The sequence below is a fragment of the Brassica oleracea genome, chromosome C5 (assembly GCF_000695525.1).
Source record: "Brassica oleracea var. oleracea cultivar TO1000 chromosome C5, BOL, whole genome shotgun sequence".
Taxonomy (NCBI): domain Eukaryota; kingdom Viridiplantae; phylum Streptophyta; class Magnoliopsida; order Brassicales; family Brassicaceae; genus Brassica; species Brassica oleracea.
Genome location: NC_027752.1, coordinates 44,399,207 through 44,418,161, shown reverse-complemented (window position 1 = coordinate 44,418,161; position 18,955 = coordinate 44,399,207). Strand labels below are relative to the sequence as shown.

Here is an 18,955-nt window from a genome sequence, read left to right as displayed (position 1 = left end):
ACAGCACACCTGGTCAATTGCACAAGGGATCAAGCAACGGAGCTTGTCCTTGCCAGGGAACAAGTGTGGGAATGAGCTAGGAAATGATGGAACTGCCTGCAAATGCATATGGAAACTTATTTATCAAACCGTCTATTATGCATTATAATACTACACTTGCACATGCCAACAGGTACAGAAAGACATGCCTGCACAGGAGGGAAACTGAGTTTTCCAATATGATCTTCGCCAGAAAAGCCAAAGATTCCCATAGCCTAGCAGATAAGGAGATACAAAAAAAAATGAACATAAAGCATACTAGCCACGTTGTTGCAATTCAATGAGATAGAGAGTAAGTAAACTCACCTTATTAAGTGTTACACACTTTGCAACCTTCAGCATGTTCTTATAGAAAGCACTACAGCACACACGCAAAGCATCATCATCATCAGTTCACATTAAAAAAAACAATCTAAATGGGATTCAAATGAGTTTTCTTACCCGCCAACATAGTCAAAGTCTGAGAAAATGAAAGTCTTTGTGACATCAAACCCACAAGCAATGATATCTTTAGCATTTTCTCTAGCAAGTCTCTGACTTTCCTCAACGGACAAGTTCTTCCACATGCATTTCTCATCATCCGTTAGCTGTATAACCAGAGGAACCTTGAAAGCCTCTTGCAAGTATCTACACAAAGAGTATAAAGAACAAGCATTGACCCACCCATCTACCTTAAAAGAGTAAAGACAATAGCTTTCAAGATCTAACTTACTTGGTAAACATGAAAGGAATCAAATGCCCTAAATGCAAAGCTTCCGAAGAAGGTCCTCTTCCAGTGTAGAGATAGAACTTGTCCCCTCTCTCGTACGCATCCAACACCTCAATATACTCGGTTTCTCCAGCGATTTTGCATAATGTTTTGCATTTTTTGTTGTCGCTGATACCCACAAACACTTGAGCCTCACCTAATTAAACACTAAAACAGCCTCCCAAACACTGAGCCCGTTATACCTGATGGAGATATCTTTGGTGGAAAGGTCACGCCCTTTTTAATGAATGTAAAGCGTTGATTACTTGAAACTGAGACTTGCAGGTCTGAAATATGGAAAGGTTTGCGCGGTCTTGGTGGGGATTTGGAATGAATGCCTTGACAGTCTCTGATTTAAGTGGTTAGCGAAATCACAAGATAAGGTCTACTGAGGGTTAGTGAGCTCCCAAATTTTAATCCTCTTTACTTGAGGACAAGCAAAGATTCAAGTCTGGGGGAGTTGATATTCCGTGTTTTTAACGGTTTTAAACTCGTTTTGGAGCAATTAAATGGTCGGTTTTAATTAATGTTTTGGTCTATTTGATGCGTTTTGGTGTTCTTAAGTGTAATATGCAGGTTACTAGATAGCTTGAAAGAAAAGAACGCATTCGGGATTTATTCAGAAGCAAGATGGACCGAACAATGGACCGAATGAAGTATTGATCGCACAGAGCACGAGATCGACCGATCCGGGCTACCTGGATCGACCGATCCCCGGTTTCATCCACAGATCGACCGATCCGAGCCATGTGGATCGACCGATCTCAGGCGCTACGGGCTCCACACGCACAAACGAGCTTTTCACTCCTTTTTACCCACTCCCCTCAAGAATTCACAAAAGAACTGGACCTTTGAGACTCAGAAAAGACCAGGGGCGACCAAGGAGGAGATTTACAAGTTCTAGAGAGAAGATTTGAGTGTTTTGTACTTGTTTTGGTGTGATTTGTGAAGATTTGTAAAGGAGTTCATCTCAAAACCATTTGGAGAAGATCTTCTGAACCTTTACTCTGTTTTAATACAATCTTATCATGTTTTCTTCATCAAAATCGTGTTGTTCTTGCTTAGTTATGTGTGAGTAGTCATCTAGTTGGGTTTAGGGGTTCTCATAGGGGATTTCTTGATGTTTTGATCCATAAAACGTGTGTAGACTAAGGGATTACGTTTTGGTTCTTCATCTAATGGATTTCTTACTGCTTGAACTGAATTGATCACTTAGTTCATGATTTCAGATTGTTTGATGCACCGAAAGTGATTGTTTGAACTTCCGAAAATACTTTAGATGAGCAAAGTGTCCTTAACCCTCGGAAGTTGATGTTATTGCGCTTTGTGAACATATTGAACCTGTTCTTAATGCTTGTTTAGAAATTGAAACTCAGCGGAAGTTAGTGTGGAGATTTCTATAACATAGAGAATTAGCGCTACGGAAGTAGGTTAATTCTAATATCGTGTTTGAGTTCTAGACGGTTCTTAATATATCCCTGTGTCTTCCATTAATTGTATCTTGATTAAAAAGAAATCACTGAGAATTCCCAATGCCCAACGTTTGTTTTTAAAATAGTTTCCAAATCGTTTAAATCATCTTTTTACATGCTTGTTTATGTTTTGTGACACCTAAGAAAATTAAATAAGAACCATCAAAAATATATCTTGATTCGCTGTAGCTATTAACTTGTCTGCAACTCTACGTGTGATCATCGGTCCCTGTGGATTTGATCCCGCATTACTACTGCGTACTTTACTGTGCACTTGCAATTAGATAATCGGGTTAAAACTCGACACATCAATGGTTCTCATTGATTCTAATGCAAGTTTCTACAATCTTTTGGAATGTTAAATGTAATCTTTACTTATATTGACGAGTAATCAGTATAAAAATTTTAATAAAACGTGCTTTGTTATGTACAAGGAGATAAGATTCATGCAAGTGTGAAGAAGGATTTGGTGAACTAATCCTTTTTAAAAGTTGGATTGGAGCTGATATCCCTTTAATATTTTTGCTTACATTGTTTTGTTTATCATGATAAGGTTGATTGAAGAACGTTACTAACATTAATGGGTTTTTGAAAATTATTTTTGAACCCAATGATGTTCCAGATTCATGCAAGTGTGAAGAAGGATTTGGTGAACTAATCCTTTTTAAAAGTTTGATTGGAGCTGATATCCCTTTAATATTTTGCTTACATTCTTTTATTTATTATGATAAGGTTGATTGAAGAACGTTACTAACATTGATGGATTTTCGAAAGTTATTTTTGAACCTAATAATGTTCTAGAAATCAATGCTTTCAAATTCAAAAGAATTCACCGTAAATGTGTGTATCATAAACAATATGTCGTCATCACAGTTCGCTATCTTTTGCATCATCTTGATTGCTTTATCTCCTCTTCATGAATGTATGCATTTATATTAGTTTTCATTTGTTCGTCATCTATCTTTTTCACCATTGTAATTCCATTATAATATATTTGATAATTATTTTTTATATTGCTGTTACTTTTTTGTTTATATAGTTGTCGATGCAGCTAAAGGAACTTACAACCAAACCACATGCCCAATACTCAAAATCAAAGATAAGACTTTTTTTTTTTTTGTGAAACTGCATTCATTAACTTAAATTTAAAACATTACAGCTAGAGCTTGTTTGGCAATTGAGTCAGCCCTATCATTGTTTGCTCCAGGGATAAACTTAAACTAGATATTATTAAAGAAAGTAGATAGAAGATAAATGTCGTTGAGGGGGCCTGCGATCTCTAGATTTCTCCCCTTTGAATTTAGAAGCTTGATGAGAGTCTGTGAGTCAGAGAGAATCAGGAGAGAGTTAATCCCTTTATCGATAGCAGAGGTCATGGCTTTTCGCATAGCCAAGGTTTCCGCAATGAGGGGCGACTTCACAAAGGTTGCAGTCGCTGAGTGTGAGGATGACGATCCTGTATCATCGATGATCCAGCCAAGTCCAGCGCAGCCTATCGAGGCACTCCACGCAGCATATGTATACATGTGTGGAGTAGCGGTACCTAGAGAAGGATCCTGGTTGATGCTAGGAGGTATCTGAATTTGATTTCTCAGTGGGGTTTGAGCAAGAGTCCATTCTCGTGCTTCACTGATTGCTTTTGCTAGGGTCTCTTCCGGGATGAAAGCTCTCTTTTGGAAGGTCAATTGATTTCTAGAGATCCATAAATGCCAACGGATCGAAGCAGTAAGCGTACCTGGTCCCAGACCCACCGGCGGGAGAGATGGGAGTCTTCTTATCAACTCAATTCCTGCGCTGGTGTTTGTGATGCAATCAACATCCACTTCTTCAGCGAGTGGGACCCTTGTCCAAACATCTCTCGAGTATGGGCAAGTGAAGAGCAAATGGGTCACTGATTCCACTTCATTGCATCGAGAGCATCGGTTTTAGAGAGGTATATTTCTGATAGCAAATTGTTCGCCAACTGGGAGAGCCTCCTGGAGAGAGTTCCATAGGAAAATCTTTATCTTTTCAGGCGTTTTGATGTCCCAGACATTTGCTAACCAGTCAAAGGATATTGCATGGTTCTTTGATTCATCAAGAAGCATGAGTTCAGATTGGACTCGGTAGCCTGATTTCGTTGAGTATTCGCATGTGGCCGTTTTGAGCCATACCAATTCGTCATTGGCTTTGCAGATGCTTGGTTTGATCTGTAGTATCTGGTGTTTATGGAATGGGAGAACAAGGTCCAATTTATGTATATCCCAATCAGAAGAGCCTTCCAGCAAAACGTCAGCAACCGTGAGGGTTTGGAACTCTTCAGGTGGAGGTCCAAAGGGTCTTGATTGTTCATATGATGACAGCCAGGGATCACTCCATACTTTAATTGCTGTCCATGAGCCCACAATCCAACCGAGCTGTTTTTTTAACAGGTTTCTTCCTATTAATATACCTCTCCATCCGTGAGATGCTGCCTTTGTCGGTTTGATAGTTAAGAATGGTTCTTCCTTGCAGTATTTCCCCAAGAGGAGGCGAGCAAGGAGACATGTTGGGTTCTTTAGGATTCTCCAACTGAGCTTTGCAAGGAGCACATCATTGAAGGTAAAGATATCCTTAAATCCTAACCCACCCAGTTTTTTTGGTCTTGCCATTTTCTTCCACATTATCCATGACACTTTCCTCATGTTACTTGTCTTGTCCCACCAGAATCTTGTCAATACAGATTGGATTTCAGCACAGAGGGTTAGGGGGAGCTTAAAGCACGACATTGCAAAGGAGGGCATAGTAGCTATGACCGTTCTCAACATAATCAACTTCCCTGCCCGCGAGAGGAACTTTGTAGACCACCATATTGACTTGTGTTTGATTTTGTCTACTATATTGGAGAACAAGACTCTCTTCTTTCTCTCGACCTGCTCTGGTAGACCGAGGTACTTACCAAACCCTCCATCTTTTTCAATGCCAAGCACTTGTTTAATTTGGATCCTTCTTTCTTGATTTGTCTTGAGCGAAAAGGAGACGGCTGATTTTTGTGCATTTATCAGTTGACCAGAAACTGATTCATAGGTTGATAGGATGTTGAGTAGTATTTGAGCATTCTTCAAGTTTGCTTTACAAAAGAACATTGTATCATCTACAAAAAGCAGATGATTAATGCTAGGACACTCTGTAGCTATCTTGATCCCTTTCAACTTCTCATTTCTTTGGCCCAATTGGCATAGCCCTGATAGTAGCTCACTGCATAGGATAAACATGTATGGGGATAAGAGATTTCCTTGCCTGATCCCTCAAAGATAAGACTTGCTTTTGTTGTTCCTCCGATAAGAGATGTTACCCGACCAAAGCAAGATGTGGAGATTTGTGTGGATAAATTATCTCGAGAAGCTACATCTAGGATTTAAGAAAACCTGAATAAACATTTTATTTAATTCTTCTTAATATCTACTTTTGTTTTATATAAATAAAACATGCTTATCTGGAGGCTGGAGCCCAACAAATACATATGCCTGCCTATTGTATTTTGTTTAGAGAGTTTCATATTCTATTCTATGTAATGTGCATAAGTTAAATTTGTTTTATTTTTTTTTTGAAGAAAAGGTTTTCAACCAATTCTACAATTAAATATCATATATATGGGTTTATAAAGATTTGGACCGACCCACTTTTATAATTTAAAATTTCTCGCGACCACTTGCTTATTATATCATTCAAGTTTACAATTTACGATGTTCATCTTGGTGTGGAGTATCTCTTCTCATTTCTATTTTCATAGATAATTTTGTAATTTTTTTCTTAATTCTACGTAAATTTTAACATTCATTCAAAAAAAATTAATATCTGCATTGTGGTATAAGTGTGGGACAATTTAAAAAATCTATATATTATTGCACTTATATATTCTTTTTTTTTGTAGATAGCCTTGTCTAAGAAATGGTTAAGAATACTAGGCCAAATTAACTTTAGTGAATACAATTTTTTTACTCCATGTAACTCTCACTTTTACCGGGTCTATCAGCGTGCATTCAGCAAGTGTGTTTTAGATTAGAAAACATAAGTAGAATTCTGCGATTCAATTTTTTTGTAAAGTTTATTCTTTTCTATTACATTTTCTTAAAAACTATTGAAAATTATTTTTATCGGCTTATTGATTAGGGCTTGCGATCAAATCCAAATTCATATAACTGAATGTGTATGTATCGGCCAAATCAGTGGTTATGTTTTTTATCAATCAGTTTAAAACTTTAAATATTAGCCAGACGTTCTGCTAAAACGATGGTTGATACAAACGCATGGTTTATAACATACACACACACACATATTACAAAAAAAAAGCATATATTCAAAATTAAAGCATAGTAACCATATCAATATAAACCACTATGTTTCAACAACATAGTGTTATAAATGGATAATTATGAAACTGTATTAGAACAGCTTGACATTTAATTGCTTTAGTGTCGTTCGTTCGTTCGTTCTTTTTCTTTTTATGGGCATAAACCATTTTTAGCCACACAAATCTCTAAGCACTAGCCAAAAACCATATTAACACGTGATAATTAAAAAATCAATTGAGTTATCATTTTATTAGAGAATCTATAACAATGGATCGAGGCGCAAACCAGTATTAAGCACGTTAACGACTACCCAAATCATTTTATTGATAATTGATTGATACGACACATGAATGATCTTTTTATTGATATTTCATAATTGTTACAGTCTAGGAAAACATTTGGTTTATGAGTTCCGTGGTACCTTTGGATATAAAAGATGTTTACGTTTTGTCTGTCTCGTCGTAAGTTGATTGATACCCGCCTCGAAATTTGCCATACCTTAGCAACCACTTGTTTGTTTGTCTGTCTTTTGTGGTTATCTTAAAAAAAAAAAAATAGAACTTAACCTTTCATTTGCAATCAACTAATTTTTTTCCATAATTTACTCACTATATTATTTATCATATATATATAAGAATGGTAGGGATGTTACAAAAAATTTAAAAAAATAAGAAGTGTAGGGTTTGTGAGATTTGATTATGATGGTTAGCGTAATTTTAGAGACAACCTTCCATGTTATTAGGGCTTGTTTGGTTGTATGCGACTATTGATTTATATGTTAATGTAAACAACGATTTGATCTGCATACTTCATTTTTTATAGAAACATTCAATACGTTTTACATAATGCATACGATCAACTGTGTGTGCTTAGCTTTCTACACGTTTGTGATTTATCAAAACTATTATATAGTAAAAGAGACCCGCTTCCTATGAATTCTATCCATAAGATTACTATTTCGGTTCAATTGAACCATTTTTAAAGTAACAATATGAGATTGATTTGAGGATAAGACTGTATTAGCTTAATATTTACAAATTAAACTGATGCACGTTATATATAGTGGCATGTTCCTTTCTCATTCTAGGTTATTCGAAAACAAACGTTTAGTACTAAGCCCACATGCTTCAACTCTCGTGCTCAGGGCATCTCCTTCTCCACTCCATTTTTTTCTCTAAAATGGAGTAAAAGTGAATATGAAGTAAGAAATGCTCTAACCCAACTACATATCTCACTCCATAATATAATTTACTCCATTTATGAAGTAATCTATTTTTTATTTATTTACCACTCCATTATGAAGTGGAAGGTTGGAACAATTTTACTCTATTTTCACTTTTATTCCATTTTATAGGAAAAATGAAGTTTTACGGTAGAGATGCTCTTATGCATCTAAACTAAGATAATTAAATAGTTCTCGTAATTTTAAGTCACTCAGACTGGAGAAGTATTAAGCTCTCGCATTTCGTAAAACTTGATAGTTCAAATGCATTAAATATAGCACGTTCCAAGGCGAGTAATTCACTAATTAGTTATGTTTTAAATTTAAGTAATGAAATTCCAACAATAGCGACAAAAACTAATTTTCATGTTGTGCTCTTAAGCCTGGTAAAACTCTGAGCCAAGAACTCAAAATATTTGATAAATCATGAAACTTGAACTCAAAATAACAAGACAACAATTAACTTTAATGACCCTCGCATTGGACACATAAACACATGTGCCACTATTATGGCTTGTTTAGGGCTGGGCAAAAACCACGGATCCGAAGAACTGAACCGAACCCCATCCGAAAAAGTAGTACCGAATCCGAACTGAAATTGATTAAATATCCGAACGGATTCAAAATTTTGGTATCTAAAAAACCAAAACCGAACCCGACCGAACCAAAGTATATCGGATATCCGAATGTAACCGAAATAGATTTATATACCTAAATATATTACTTATTTTTAAATTTAATATATATTAAAAACATCCAAAATATATAAGATACTTTTAAGTTGTCTAAAATACTTGAAAATATACATAAATAGTCAAAAATAAATGTCTAAAATAGGTAAAATATATTCAAAACACCAAAATACTTGAAATATCTATTGATTTTCTATTCAAATATTCAAATCAAACCAATTTATATGTTAATTTTAGGTATTTTGACATATATTATACAAATTTATATGTAATATAATGAATATTAACATTTTAAAAATAATTTAAATGAGTTATCCGAACCCGAAACGAAATTTAGAAATACCCAAATGTGGCTGAAATCTTTAAACCCGAAAATCCGAAACCCGAATAGATCCGAACCGAACCCGAATGGGTACCCGAAGGCCACCCTTAGGTTTGTTATATTTTGAAGCCCATTTTTGGTTTGCAGTGGTTTAGTTTGTTATGGACTGAAATTTGAAAGTAGTCTAATTATTTATAGGCTAAAATTGGGCTTATACAAACTAATCTATTGTTTCTAAAATGGGCTTCTTACTACAAATGAAGATTAATATGGGCCCTAGATATGTGGTCAAATGGGTGATATGGGCCCTAGCTATGTCATATGTGGTCCAATGGGTTACGTTATTCGTGATTGAATATCACGTCCTCAATCCAAGTGCGTGGGGAAAGAAAAGTTTGTGGGAGAGTCGTGACAAAGCAAGGATCTTTGCTTGTACGCCAGACGAAAGCAAACCGGAATTGACCGCGGCGACACGGACACGCACGCACAAGTTAATAAAATTATCAGAGACCTTTTCTTTTCTCCGCACATCTAGAAACTCTGACTAATAAACATTCGCCACGTAGAAACTTAGCCGATAGTATTCCACTTGCTCGACGCCGTCCAAGGGTAATTCCGTAAAACAGCATCGCGTCATGTGGACAGTAAAGTTTGTCTTTAATGTATTTCTCCACATTTTATTTAACGAGAAATTTCGTCGTCACCACCACCGATCCATCTGATCCATACAGATATCAACAAATTACGAAAAGTCATTATTACCCCTCTCAAGATACTAAAGGATAGATGCGTATGCGAGGGTCTTTTAGTAAATTACCCTGTATACGAAAAAAACATAAAGTGCACCACTTGCGTCGACACAAGTCTCTCAGTTTCCATTACCACCAAAACATAAAAAACATCTTCAATTCATTTCTAAAAAATCCAATTCTTCTGATCATTTTCGTGTTCTTAGATCAATAATTTTTTGAAAAAAGCTTCTCTTAAGCTGTGTAGTTTGATATATTATTCATTTAGATTATTGGAGAAATGATGATGAACAACAGGAGCTGTATCTGTGTCTCAGCGGTGAAACCCTGTTGTAGATTTCTCATTAGTTTCAAAAGATCGTCCCTTTTCGGGTTATCTCCCCTGATCAATTCGTCGAAACTACGGAGTAGGAAGATTGATGCCAGAAGTATTAGATCTGGTGTTAATTGCCGTCGGATAGCATTGGATCGGAATGCTTTTTGTGATTCTGAGTCCACTAGCTGGGGAGGAGCAGGGTCTAGAGTTATAATAGGTAGAGCTAGTATAGGACGAGGACGAGGAAGAGGGAGGGGTGTTTTAGTAATTCCCCGTGTAGCTTCCGACTTTAGGAACCAGTCGACGTCTTCCTTAGGCTCTCATGTAAATAAAGATAAGAGCTTTGAGGGTATCTTCGTGAAGCCGCTGGTTTTCAAGGAGCTTGAACAAACCGAAGAGATACCCAAAAAGGAAAGTGGTGGTGATGAAGATGCTAAATTTGGAAATGTGGGTGTGAAAGGAGAAACGGAGCGGGTTGTGAGCCAGAGCGAGGCTGAGAGAGAGGCGTGGAAGCTGCTTCGCGGCGCGGTGGTGAATTACTGCGGGTTCCCTGTGGGGACTGTGGCGGCTAATGATCCAGGGGATAAGCAGAAGACGTTGAACTATGATCAGGTGTTTATTCGTGACTTTGTTCCTTCGGCTTATGCGTTCTTGCTTGATGGGGATGGGGAGATTGTAAGGAACTTTCTACTTCAGACGTTGCAGTTGCAGGTAACGTTTTCTTGAACCCTTTTGTTTGAAATGGTGTGTTCTTGAGCTAGTTTTAGGCAATGTCTGTATAAAAAGTTTGAGCTATTGATCGATATTGTTATTAAGTTGCTTGTAAAATGTTTTAAATATGGTCACATTAACTAGTTTGCTAGGCAAATTTCACATTTTAGGTTTGAGTTTTCTTGGTTGCACGCTCATTATTTGCCATTGGAATTTAATTTTTCATTTTAGGGAAGTTATTTTTGTGAAAACGGGAAATGTATCTAGTTTGTGTACTGAGTTTTATTGCCTAACGTAGAAAGGCAAGACTTGGAGAAATCTCTCCCCTGTACATTGCAGTTCCAGGTATGTGTTTCTTGTGTGTTTTAGTTGTTTAGACCCAAAAAGTTTGTTTACTTTTGTCATAAAATTAGTTGTTAGAATCAATGTGCTGTGATATTCTTGAAGATGCCTCTCCTTGCCTGCTTTGTTAAGTTTTAATTTGCTCAGATCGCCCAAAAAGTTGATAGATTAATTCTTTAACCAGTGCTTTTATGAATTGTTTTCTATCAAATATTTCTTTGGCGAAGCTCTGAGCATTAGGAATATTGATCTGCATTTTTCATGGCCTAAAATTTTTTCATTTCCTTGCCTGGCATATAGGTTCTGGGACTTAGAAAAGTGCTTTACTTTGTAAAGTATTTTATTTACTTTATATATGCAAAAGTTTTCTAATTGACTTGGTTTTGTAGAGCTGGGAGAAAACAGTGGACTGTCACAGCCCTGGCCCAGGGCTAATGCCAGCGAGTTTTAAAGTTAAATCTGTGCCACTTGAAGGCAACGATGGCTCCTTTGAGGAATGTTTAGATGCAGACTTTGGTGAATCAGCCATTGGACGTGTTAGCCCTGTCGACTCTGGTAAATGCTCAACTTCTCAAGTTTTCAGTTCCTTTTGGTTTAATAAATTACATTTCCACTTATCTTTGAGAAACAGTCACATTTTTACTGAGAATGTAACTTTTTGCTAAAGGCTTGTGGTGGATCATATTGCTGAGAGCTTATGGAAAGCTCACTGGCGACTACACCTTGCAAGAGAGAATCGATGTTCAAACAGGGATCAAGCTGATCCTCAAGCTATGCCTAGCTGACGGCTTTGACATGTTCCCAACTCTTCTCGTAACCGATGGATCATGCATGATCGATAGAAGAATGGGCATTCATGGTCACCCACTCGAAATCCAAGTAAACTTAACACAAAAAAAAAAAACTTATTACACATTGAGAAGTTAGTAACTAACGGTCATGTTTTTAATTTTTCCTCCAGGCATTATTCTACTCATCCCTCCGCTGCGCTAGAGAGATGCTCAACGTGAACGATGAAACAAAAAACTTAGTAGCTGCCGTCAACAGTCGCCTAAGTGCCTTATCATTCCACATCAGAGAGTACTACTGGGTCGACATCAAGAAGATAAACGAGATTTATCGTTACAACACCGAGGAGTATTCAGCGGAGGCGACCAACAAGTTCAACATCTATCCAGAGCAGATCCCTTCATGGCTTGTGGACTGGATCCCCAACAGAGGCGGTTACTTCATAGGAAACCTCCAGCCTGCTCACATGGATTTCAGATTCTTCACGCTTGGGAACCTCTGGGCTGTTGTTTCGTCTCTTGGAAGCCAAGAGCAGAACGAAGGAGTCATGGCGTTGATCGAAGAGAAATGGGATGATCTTGTTGCTAACATGCCTCTCAAGATCTGTTTTCCTGCTCTAGAGCAGGAGGAGTGGAGAATCATCACTGGCTCTGATCCAAAGAACACGTGAGTCCTTTCGAGTTACTTTGTTTTTTTTTTTTTTGCCTTGTCTGCAAATCTCTGCAGATCTTTGATTCATACTTGTCATTGCAGGCCTTGGTCATATCATAATGGTGGATCCTGGCCAACTCTTCTCTGGCAGGTACAAGAAAAACAATATTATCTACACCCCACTATTTAAGTTTCAGAATCACACTATTTTAATGTAATAATATTATTAAATTACAACTTTTATTATTATTTAATATGTAAAATATAAAACATTATTATTATGTAAGTACATACATAAAAATACATTAAAATTAAAATACTTTAAAAAATATTGACTATTTCAACATATAGTAATATTTAAATAGCATATTCAAATAAATGATTCCAGTACATATAATATTTTATTATGAGTATTTAATTTACTATTTTATATGTATTTATTTCTTTATTTGTCATTTATTAACTACATGGTTTATTAATAAAATAAGTGAATATTGTCTAGTGGTGAATAGTATCACATCAATTTTGGTGTTACATTATAGTGTTACGCTAAAATAGTTTGATTTTTAGTGATGAGTTAGAGATGTTTTGTTTGAAATCTACACTAAAATAGAGTTTTAGAGTTGGGTTAGAGATCACCTTAGTAGTTGTTCTTTTTAAGATTCAAGAATCTCTAAAACCCTTTTAATGCCTTGGTTTTGTTAGTTCACATTGGCTTGTATCAAGATGGGGAAGCTAGACCTGGCGAAGAAAGCAGTTGCTGTAGCAGAGAAGAGGCTCAAGGAAGACCAGTGGCCTGAGTATTACGACACGAGAAGCGGGAGATTCGTGGGGAAGCAGTCAAGGCTTTACCAGACTTGGACTATCGCAGGTTTCTTGGCTTCTAAGAAACTCATAGAACAACCTGAGAAAGCCTCGCTCTTGTTTTGGGAAGAGGACTATCAGCTGCTCGAGACTTGTGTCTGTGGTCTCAACAAAAGCAGCGGAAAGAAGAAGAACAAGTGTTCGCGTTTCACACCCCCGAGATCTTAGTTCTCTGAAACATAACTTTACTCTTTTGTCTTAAAAAAACTTCTATTCAACATGTGTGCTCATGACTCATTAACCAGTTTCTTTACCTATGATTCACATTCAGAAGTTAGATACGTGTACATGCGCTTTCATAAATTTTATGTAAATTATAAATTACATCTCGACTCTTTTGTCCTTTCAAACACATCCTTTTCATATTTGGTTTTCTGTCATGTTTTTTTTCTTAGTTGATTTTTGGTTATTTTTCATATTTCTTATAAGGATTAATAAGTCTCGTGAGCTTATAAATAGAGAGTTAACTTCATGTTTCAAGATACTTTTGATTTGATTTTTTAAAACTGTTAAAACATTCTGTATAAACTCTTATTATTTCTTCTGGGCATTTTGTGGGAATTCAACCTACTCAAGAAGGTTAAGTTGCATTCTTAGAATTTTATGGATACTTCCGCTTTGGTATCAGAGCTATGCACTTGAGTAAGAAAATCCATTTAATGTAATAGGCTAGTGGCATAAAGAAATTAAATAATTAGAAAAACTAGACTATGTCGGCCAATAAAAATTGGAACTAAAGCAGGATTTGTTTCTTATTATATGAAACTGCCAAAAGGACTTTGAAGTGTTCGAGACAATACATGACTAAAATATGTTTGGACCACTCACATAAATACACATAGCACTAAAGTAAAAGCCATTGAGCTTGGACACCACCAACCACGTTCTAAATCAGAAGTAAATAGTAAACATATCAGCTCTCAACAAATTTATAGTGCTACTTGAAAGAGCAGTAGTGGTTAGTAAATAAGCTTTGTTTTTTTTGGGACAAGAGTTAAGAAGCTTTTTTCTTTTGGGACAAGAGTAAAGAAGCTTTAAGTTATAAAAATATACTTAAACATAGAGACGTACTCGGACTTTGGAGCTAAGCCACCCACACGAACACGATAAGGTTGCGATCGGAGGATCACCACCAAGCACTTAATAGGCCTTTAATGGGCTTTTCTTACATAAACCCGTTCTATATCTTTATGCGCGCGCCGGTCAGAAACTAGAAACTGCCGGTCATCACCCTCATCATCGGCAAAAATGAGCATACTCACACTGCTTGTTAAAATCGCCGGACTTCTTGGCACGATCACCGTCGGCGCCAACGCAGTCTCCTACTCTCGTTTCCGTCGCCGGAACCTCCGGAACTTTCGCTCTCCAATCGACGAATCCAAAGAAGTCCTCGCCGATTTCACCTCCCACGGTACTATTTACTATTGATTGTGTTCTTCCTTTCTTAGAATCTTGGTGATGAAATCTTTTTTTTTTTTTTTGTTTCAGAATACAATGAGAGCAAGTTCTTCTTTGGATTAGCTACTGCACCTGCTCACGCGGAGGACGATCTCGACGATGCATGGATCCGGTTTGCAAAGGAAACACCGTGTTCAGCGGAAGATGAAGAGGACAAGAAAGCAAAGAGGAAGAAGAAGGTTAAGCTTGCTGTGGGAGCTATAACGAAAGGGTTGGCCAAGAACACTCAGGGAAAAGAAGATAACACTGTTGCCGACAGTACACCCACTAAGAATGTAGCCGCGTGGCATAACACACCTCACGCGTGAGCTTCGTCATATGATTTTTTGTCTAGATAGTGTCTGTCACTTAGTTTGTGTCTTAAGCAGCCTTCTAAAAATCGGTTTAATCGGCGTCTAAAAGATTGGTCTAGGCATCCACCTAATCAGTAGTCCCATATAAAACGCTTTATTACGCCTAATTACCGCCTAACGATTTCTTGAACATTGGTCTTAAGAGCTCAAGCTGAGATTTTTATTTTTTCTATTTGTTTCAGAGAAGTCAGACTTAAGTTTTGGTCGGATCCTGACCAAGAAGTGAAGCTAGCTAAAGCTACTGGCGTTACTGTCTTCAGGATGGGAGTAGATTGGTGTAGGATCATGCCAAAAGAGCCTACCCAAGGGATTAAGGAAGCAGTGAGTCAATAAAAGATATATGAACCTTGTGTCCGAATCAGTGTTCTAAAAATCGGTCTAGGCTGGGTAGTAACAAAAAAATCGGTCTAGGCACCAGCCTAATCAGTAATTTCATATAAAACGCCTAATTAATAATCTTGAAAATTGGTCTGAATGTGTTTCTAGTAGAGAAAGCTTCGTTACTTAATGGTGTTACATCAAATATAGTACATTTTTATTTTGTTTTGTAGGTTGACTATGAGGCCATTGAACACTATAAATGGATACTCAACAGAGTTCGTTCAAACGGGATGAAGGTGATGCTAACGCTGTTTCATCATTCATTACCACCATGGGCTGCTGATTACGGTGGATGGAAAATGGAGAAGACCGTCGACTACTTTATGGACTTCACCAGGTGAATCTCTCTCTCTTCAAATCACCTTTACGAAGATTTATGTAGTAGGTCTTGACCATCTTTCTTCGACAATGCCAGGCTTGTTGTGGATTCCATGTTCGATTTGGTAGATTCTTGGATTACATTCAATGAACCCCATGTCTTCGCCATGCTTACTTACATGGCCGGAACTTGGCCCGGTAACAACCCTGATTTTTTGGAGATGGCTACATCTACTCTACCAATGGGTGTATTCCATCGAGTCATGCATTGGATGGCTGTTGCTCACTCAAAGGCCTATGACTACATCCACGGGAAAACGTTAGTTCTCCTTTTTTTTTTCTTAAAATAATATCATATGGATTTGTCACACTTACTAGCTTCGAACTATTTCTTGGCAGCTCCTTGGAAAAACCTTTGGTAGGGGTTGCGCACCACGTGTCCTTTATGCGACCGTATGGCCTCTTTGATGTTGGGTCCGTTACTTTTAGTAACTCCCTCACTATGTTTTCATATATTGATAGCATTTGTGAGAAACTTGATTTCATTGGCATCAACTACTACGGACAGGTAAGAGAGCTAATAGCTTTCAGGTCTTAAATTTGGATCAATAATATATTTTTTTCTCTCCTGGTAATCAGGAAGCAGTGTGTGGTGTTGGACTAAAGCTTGTAGAGACTGATGAATACAGTGAATCTGGAAGAGGGGTATACCCTGATGGTCTCTACCGCGTGTTGTTGATGTTCCACCAGAGATACAAACACCTGAACGTTCCTTTCATCGTCACAGAGAACGGTGTTTCTGATGAAACGGATGTGATTCGTCGGCCTTACATGATCGAGCATCTTCTTGCCCTTTATGCTGCAATGCTAAAGGTATTTTTTTTCGTCTTTGAAACCCTTTGATTCGTACAAAGGGTTTGAGCCTACCTTGACAACACTTGGTATTGGCCTTCTCTTACGACAGGGTGTTCCGGTGCTCGGTTACATATTCTGGACTATTTCAGACAACTGGGAATGGGCTGATGGGTATGGTCCAAAATTTGGACTTGTTGCGGTTGACCGAGCTAATAATCTTGCTCGGACCGTTCGGCCATCGTACCATCTCTTTACCAAGGTCTGATCATTATAACCCTACACTTGAGATCATCAAATTGCTTTTCTCCTCAGATGGCTTTCTTTTTTCGTTTGCTACTCTCCAGATAGTGAAAAGCGGAAAAATCACTCGTAATGATCGGTCTCTTGCATGGGAAGAACTCCAAAAAGCTGCGAAAGCAGGAAAGGTACGACCGTTCTACCGTGCAGTTGATAATCATGGTCTGATGTACGCAGGTTAGTCACAACTTCCACTTTTACGTTGTGTTCTTTTGCTTGTCTCCAACTTTTACTTTATGATCTTACTTCTGTTTGAGTAAAAGATGGTCTGGACAAGCCTCAAGGGAGACAGTTTGTTGACCGTGACTGGCGGTTTGGTCACTACCAAGTGGATGGTCTTCAAGACCCGCTGAGTCGCTTGGCTCGAGCTCTTCTCATATGGCCGGTCATCACGAAAAAGAAGATAAGAAAAGTCAAGGTTAAGCACACCGATGAGTCAGGGCTTGCTCTACAGCCCGCGTAGGCCCTTTGACTAGAGGAAGAGAGTAGAAGCCGAGAGGAATCAATCTCATCTCCTTTGTATGATTTGCCAAACATTTGGCGCAAATTAGAGACGATTCAATCGTTTTGGTTGTTACGATGTTTAAATAAAGGCAAAACGGGACGATGTTCTAGCGTAAGATCTGTAGATGTGCTGCTGTTTTCGCCTATTTCAGTTGTAGGTCTTGAACCTCCTTTAATTTTTACTTGGGTAAACAACATATTTTCACATCATATAGTAACAGTTTCATACAATTTTTCAACCGCGGCCTATTCTACGTATTAGAAGTATTAAAACTTATTTCTCCCCGATCAGAAAGATCAAAACTCATATATCCCCATAAATGAAAGTTTGACTTGGTTTAAATTGTTTGAACGTAAACGGATACCAAGTTAGTATGTTTTGTGCCGAATTTGAAACCCAACCCAATCGGAGATCCAAATACAATCCCGGCCCAACTTCCCAATTAGACTTTGGTAAATTTTTTAAAATCAAATTGTATCGATTCAATTATGTTAGCCATTGGTTAAGTTTCAATTTTTTTGAATAGTAAACCGATCTAAACCAGATTGCGTAGATTTTAGTTCATACTTAATACATTATGGAGATACAGGTTTTGATCTTTTGAATTAGGGAGAAATATGTTTTAATACTTCAAATATGTGGAATTAGATCGAAGTTGAAAGATTGTGTAAAACTATTACTATATGATACTTCTAATGTGAAAATACGTCGTTTACTCAATTTTCTTCGACTTAGTTACATTTTAATTCTAAAATAGAATTCCAATAAAAATCTTCAAATGTAGAAGAGATATTTAGGTCAATAACCATATAACTTTGTTTAATTAGTTATGATATAATTATATCCATCATCATTATTATTATTTTTTAACACAATTGATGAATATAACAACTTGATATATTATATTTGAACACTAACTTGTTAAAAAAGTGTGTCGATGATTTTCTTCAAAATTTTGATTCTTATATATGTATCTGGAGTGGAACTATTTTTTACAAATATCCATCTTTTTAAATTGACATTTATGTAATTCTCCGAATTCGTAGAATAAGTTAAAAAAAAAACTCATATCAATGAAACATAAACGAGAACAAAAACACAATTTTATAGAGGTAGAAAATGAAATCACTTTTGGAGAGTCAACACTAAACAAATCAAGAGCAGAAAACATAATCCCCTTTCGTCGTCATTATACAATCGATGTTGCATATTTGGTTTTGGTGATTTGTGTTAGCCGAAAAACTTAATTTCCTTTTATACATATGAAGTCTTAAAAATAATTAAAATGAGCCGTAATACATTAACTCTTCAACAATATGACGATACATTTAAGAGACCAACATTTGTATTCGTCATTTTATAATCGATAAAAACAGTAGGGTTGCGAAATGTTAAAACCATTTAATTAACAAACATTATTAAATGAACTCACTCTGCGCATGTACGCGGGTTATCATCTAGTCCATCATTAAAATAGAGTAAATGTAGAGTAAAATCCAAATTTTAAATAATAAAATAATATTAAAACATAGTAATAGAAATCTAACTGGATGGAAAC

The 18,955-nt window shown here is 36.9% G+C and overlaps 3 protein-coding genes across 3 annotated transcripts in view; 2 read left to right on the top strand and 1 right to left on the bottom strand.

The window, feature by feature from the left end:
• The window catches only part of LOC106292409 (tryptophan--tRNA ligase, cytoplasmic-like), an 8,773-nt gene extending 5,138 nt beyond the window's left edge, over positions 1-3,635 (bottom strand). Inside the window, exons 1-6 of the mRNA XM_013727998.1 lie at positions 3,530-3,635; positions 752-944; positions 481-666; positions 346-397; positions 189-254; positions 3-96 (exon numbers count right to left, since the gene is read on the bottom strand). Of these exons, the coding sequence (XP_013583452.1) occupies positions 3-96; positions 189-254; positions 346-397; positions 481-666; positions 752-944; positions 3,530-3,635 (697 nt within the window). The remainder of the gene's footprint in view (positions 1-2; positions 97-188; positions 255-345; positions 398-480; positions 667-751; positions 945-3,529) is intronic.
• A 6,049-nt stretch (positions 3,636-9,684) lies between these two features.
• Positions 9,685-13,580, top strand: LOC106295283 (alkaline/neutral invertase C, mitochondrial). Its single transcript, XM_013731140.1, has 6 exons — positions 9,685-10,584; positions 11,316-11,481; positions 11,594-11,805; positions 11,888-12,381; positions 12,469-12,517; positions 13,072-13,580. Exons 1-6 carry the CDS (start codon positions 9,838-9,840, stop codon positions 13,396-13,398), a joined length of 1,995 nt encoding a protein of 664 aa, XP_013586594.1. The 5' UTR covers positions 9,685-9,837; the 3' UTR covers positions 13,399-13,580.
• Positions 13,581-14,306: 726 nt separating this feature from the next.
• LOC106295846 (beta-glucosidase-like SFR2, chloroplastic) lies at positions 14,307-17,606 on the top strand. Its single transcript, XM_013731839.1, has 10 exons — positions 14,307-14,641; positions 14,719-14,992; positions 15,224-15,362; positions 15,593-15,759; positions 15,838-16,059; positions 16,140-16,308; positions 16,380-16,613; positions 16,705-16,854; positions 16,940-17,069; positions 17,156-17,606. Exons 1-10 carry the CDS (start codon positions 14,479-14,481, stop codon positions 17,353-17,355), a joined length of 1,848 nt encoding a protein of 615 aa, XP_013587293.1. The 5' UTR covers positions 14,307-14,478; the 3' UTR covers positions 17,356-17,606.
• Positions 17,607-18,955: the final 1,349 nt, after the last annotated feature.

Bases quoted from the DNA above. Each gene is read 5' to 3' on its own strand.
- LOC106295846 (XM_013731839.1), top strand. From the start codon at position 14,479: ATGAGCATACTCACACTGCTTGTTAAAATCGCCGGACTTCTTGGCACG. The intron at 16,309-16,379 runs GTAAGAGAGCTA...CCTGGTAATCAG, and splicing joins GCATCAACTACTACGGACAG to GAAGCAGTGTGTGGTGTTGG. The intron at 17,070-17,155 runs GTTAGTCACAAC...TTTGAGTAAAAG, and splicing joins TCATGGTCTGATGTACGCAG to ATGGTCTGGACAAGCCTCAA.
- LOC106295283 (XM_013731140.1), top strand. From the start codon at position 9,838: ATGATGATGAACAACAGGAGCTGTATCTGTGTCTCAGCGGTGAAACCC. The intron at 10,585-11,315 runs GTAACGTTTTCT...TTGGTTTTGTAG, and splicing joins TTCAGACGTTGCAGTTGCAG to AGCTGGGAGAAAACAGTGGA. The intron at 11,482-11,593 runs GTAAATGCTCAA...TTTTTGCTAAAG, and splicing joins TGTTAGCCCTGTCGACTCTG to GCTTGTGGTGGATCATATTG.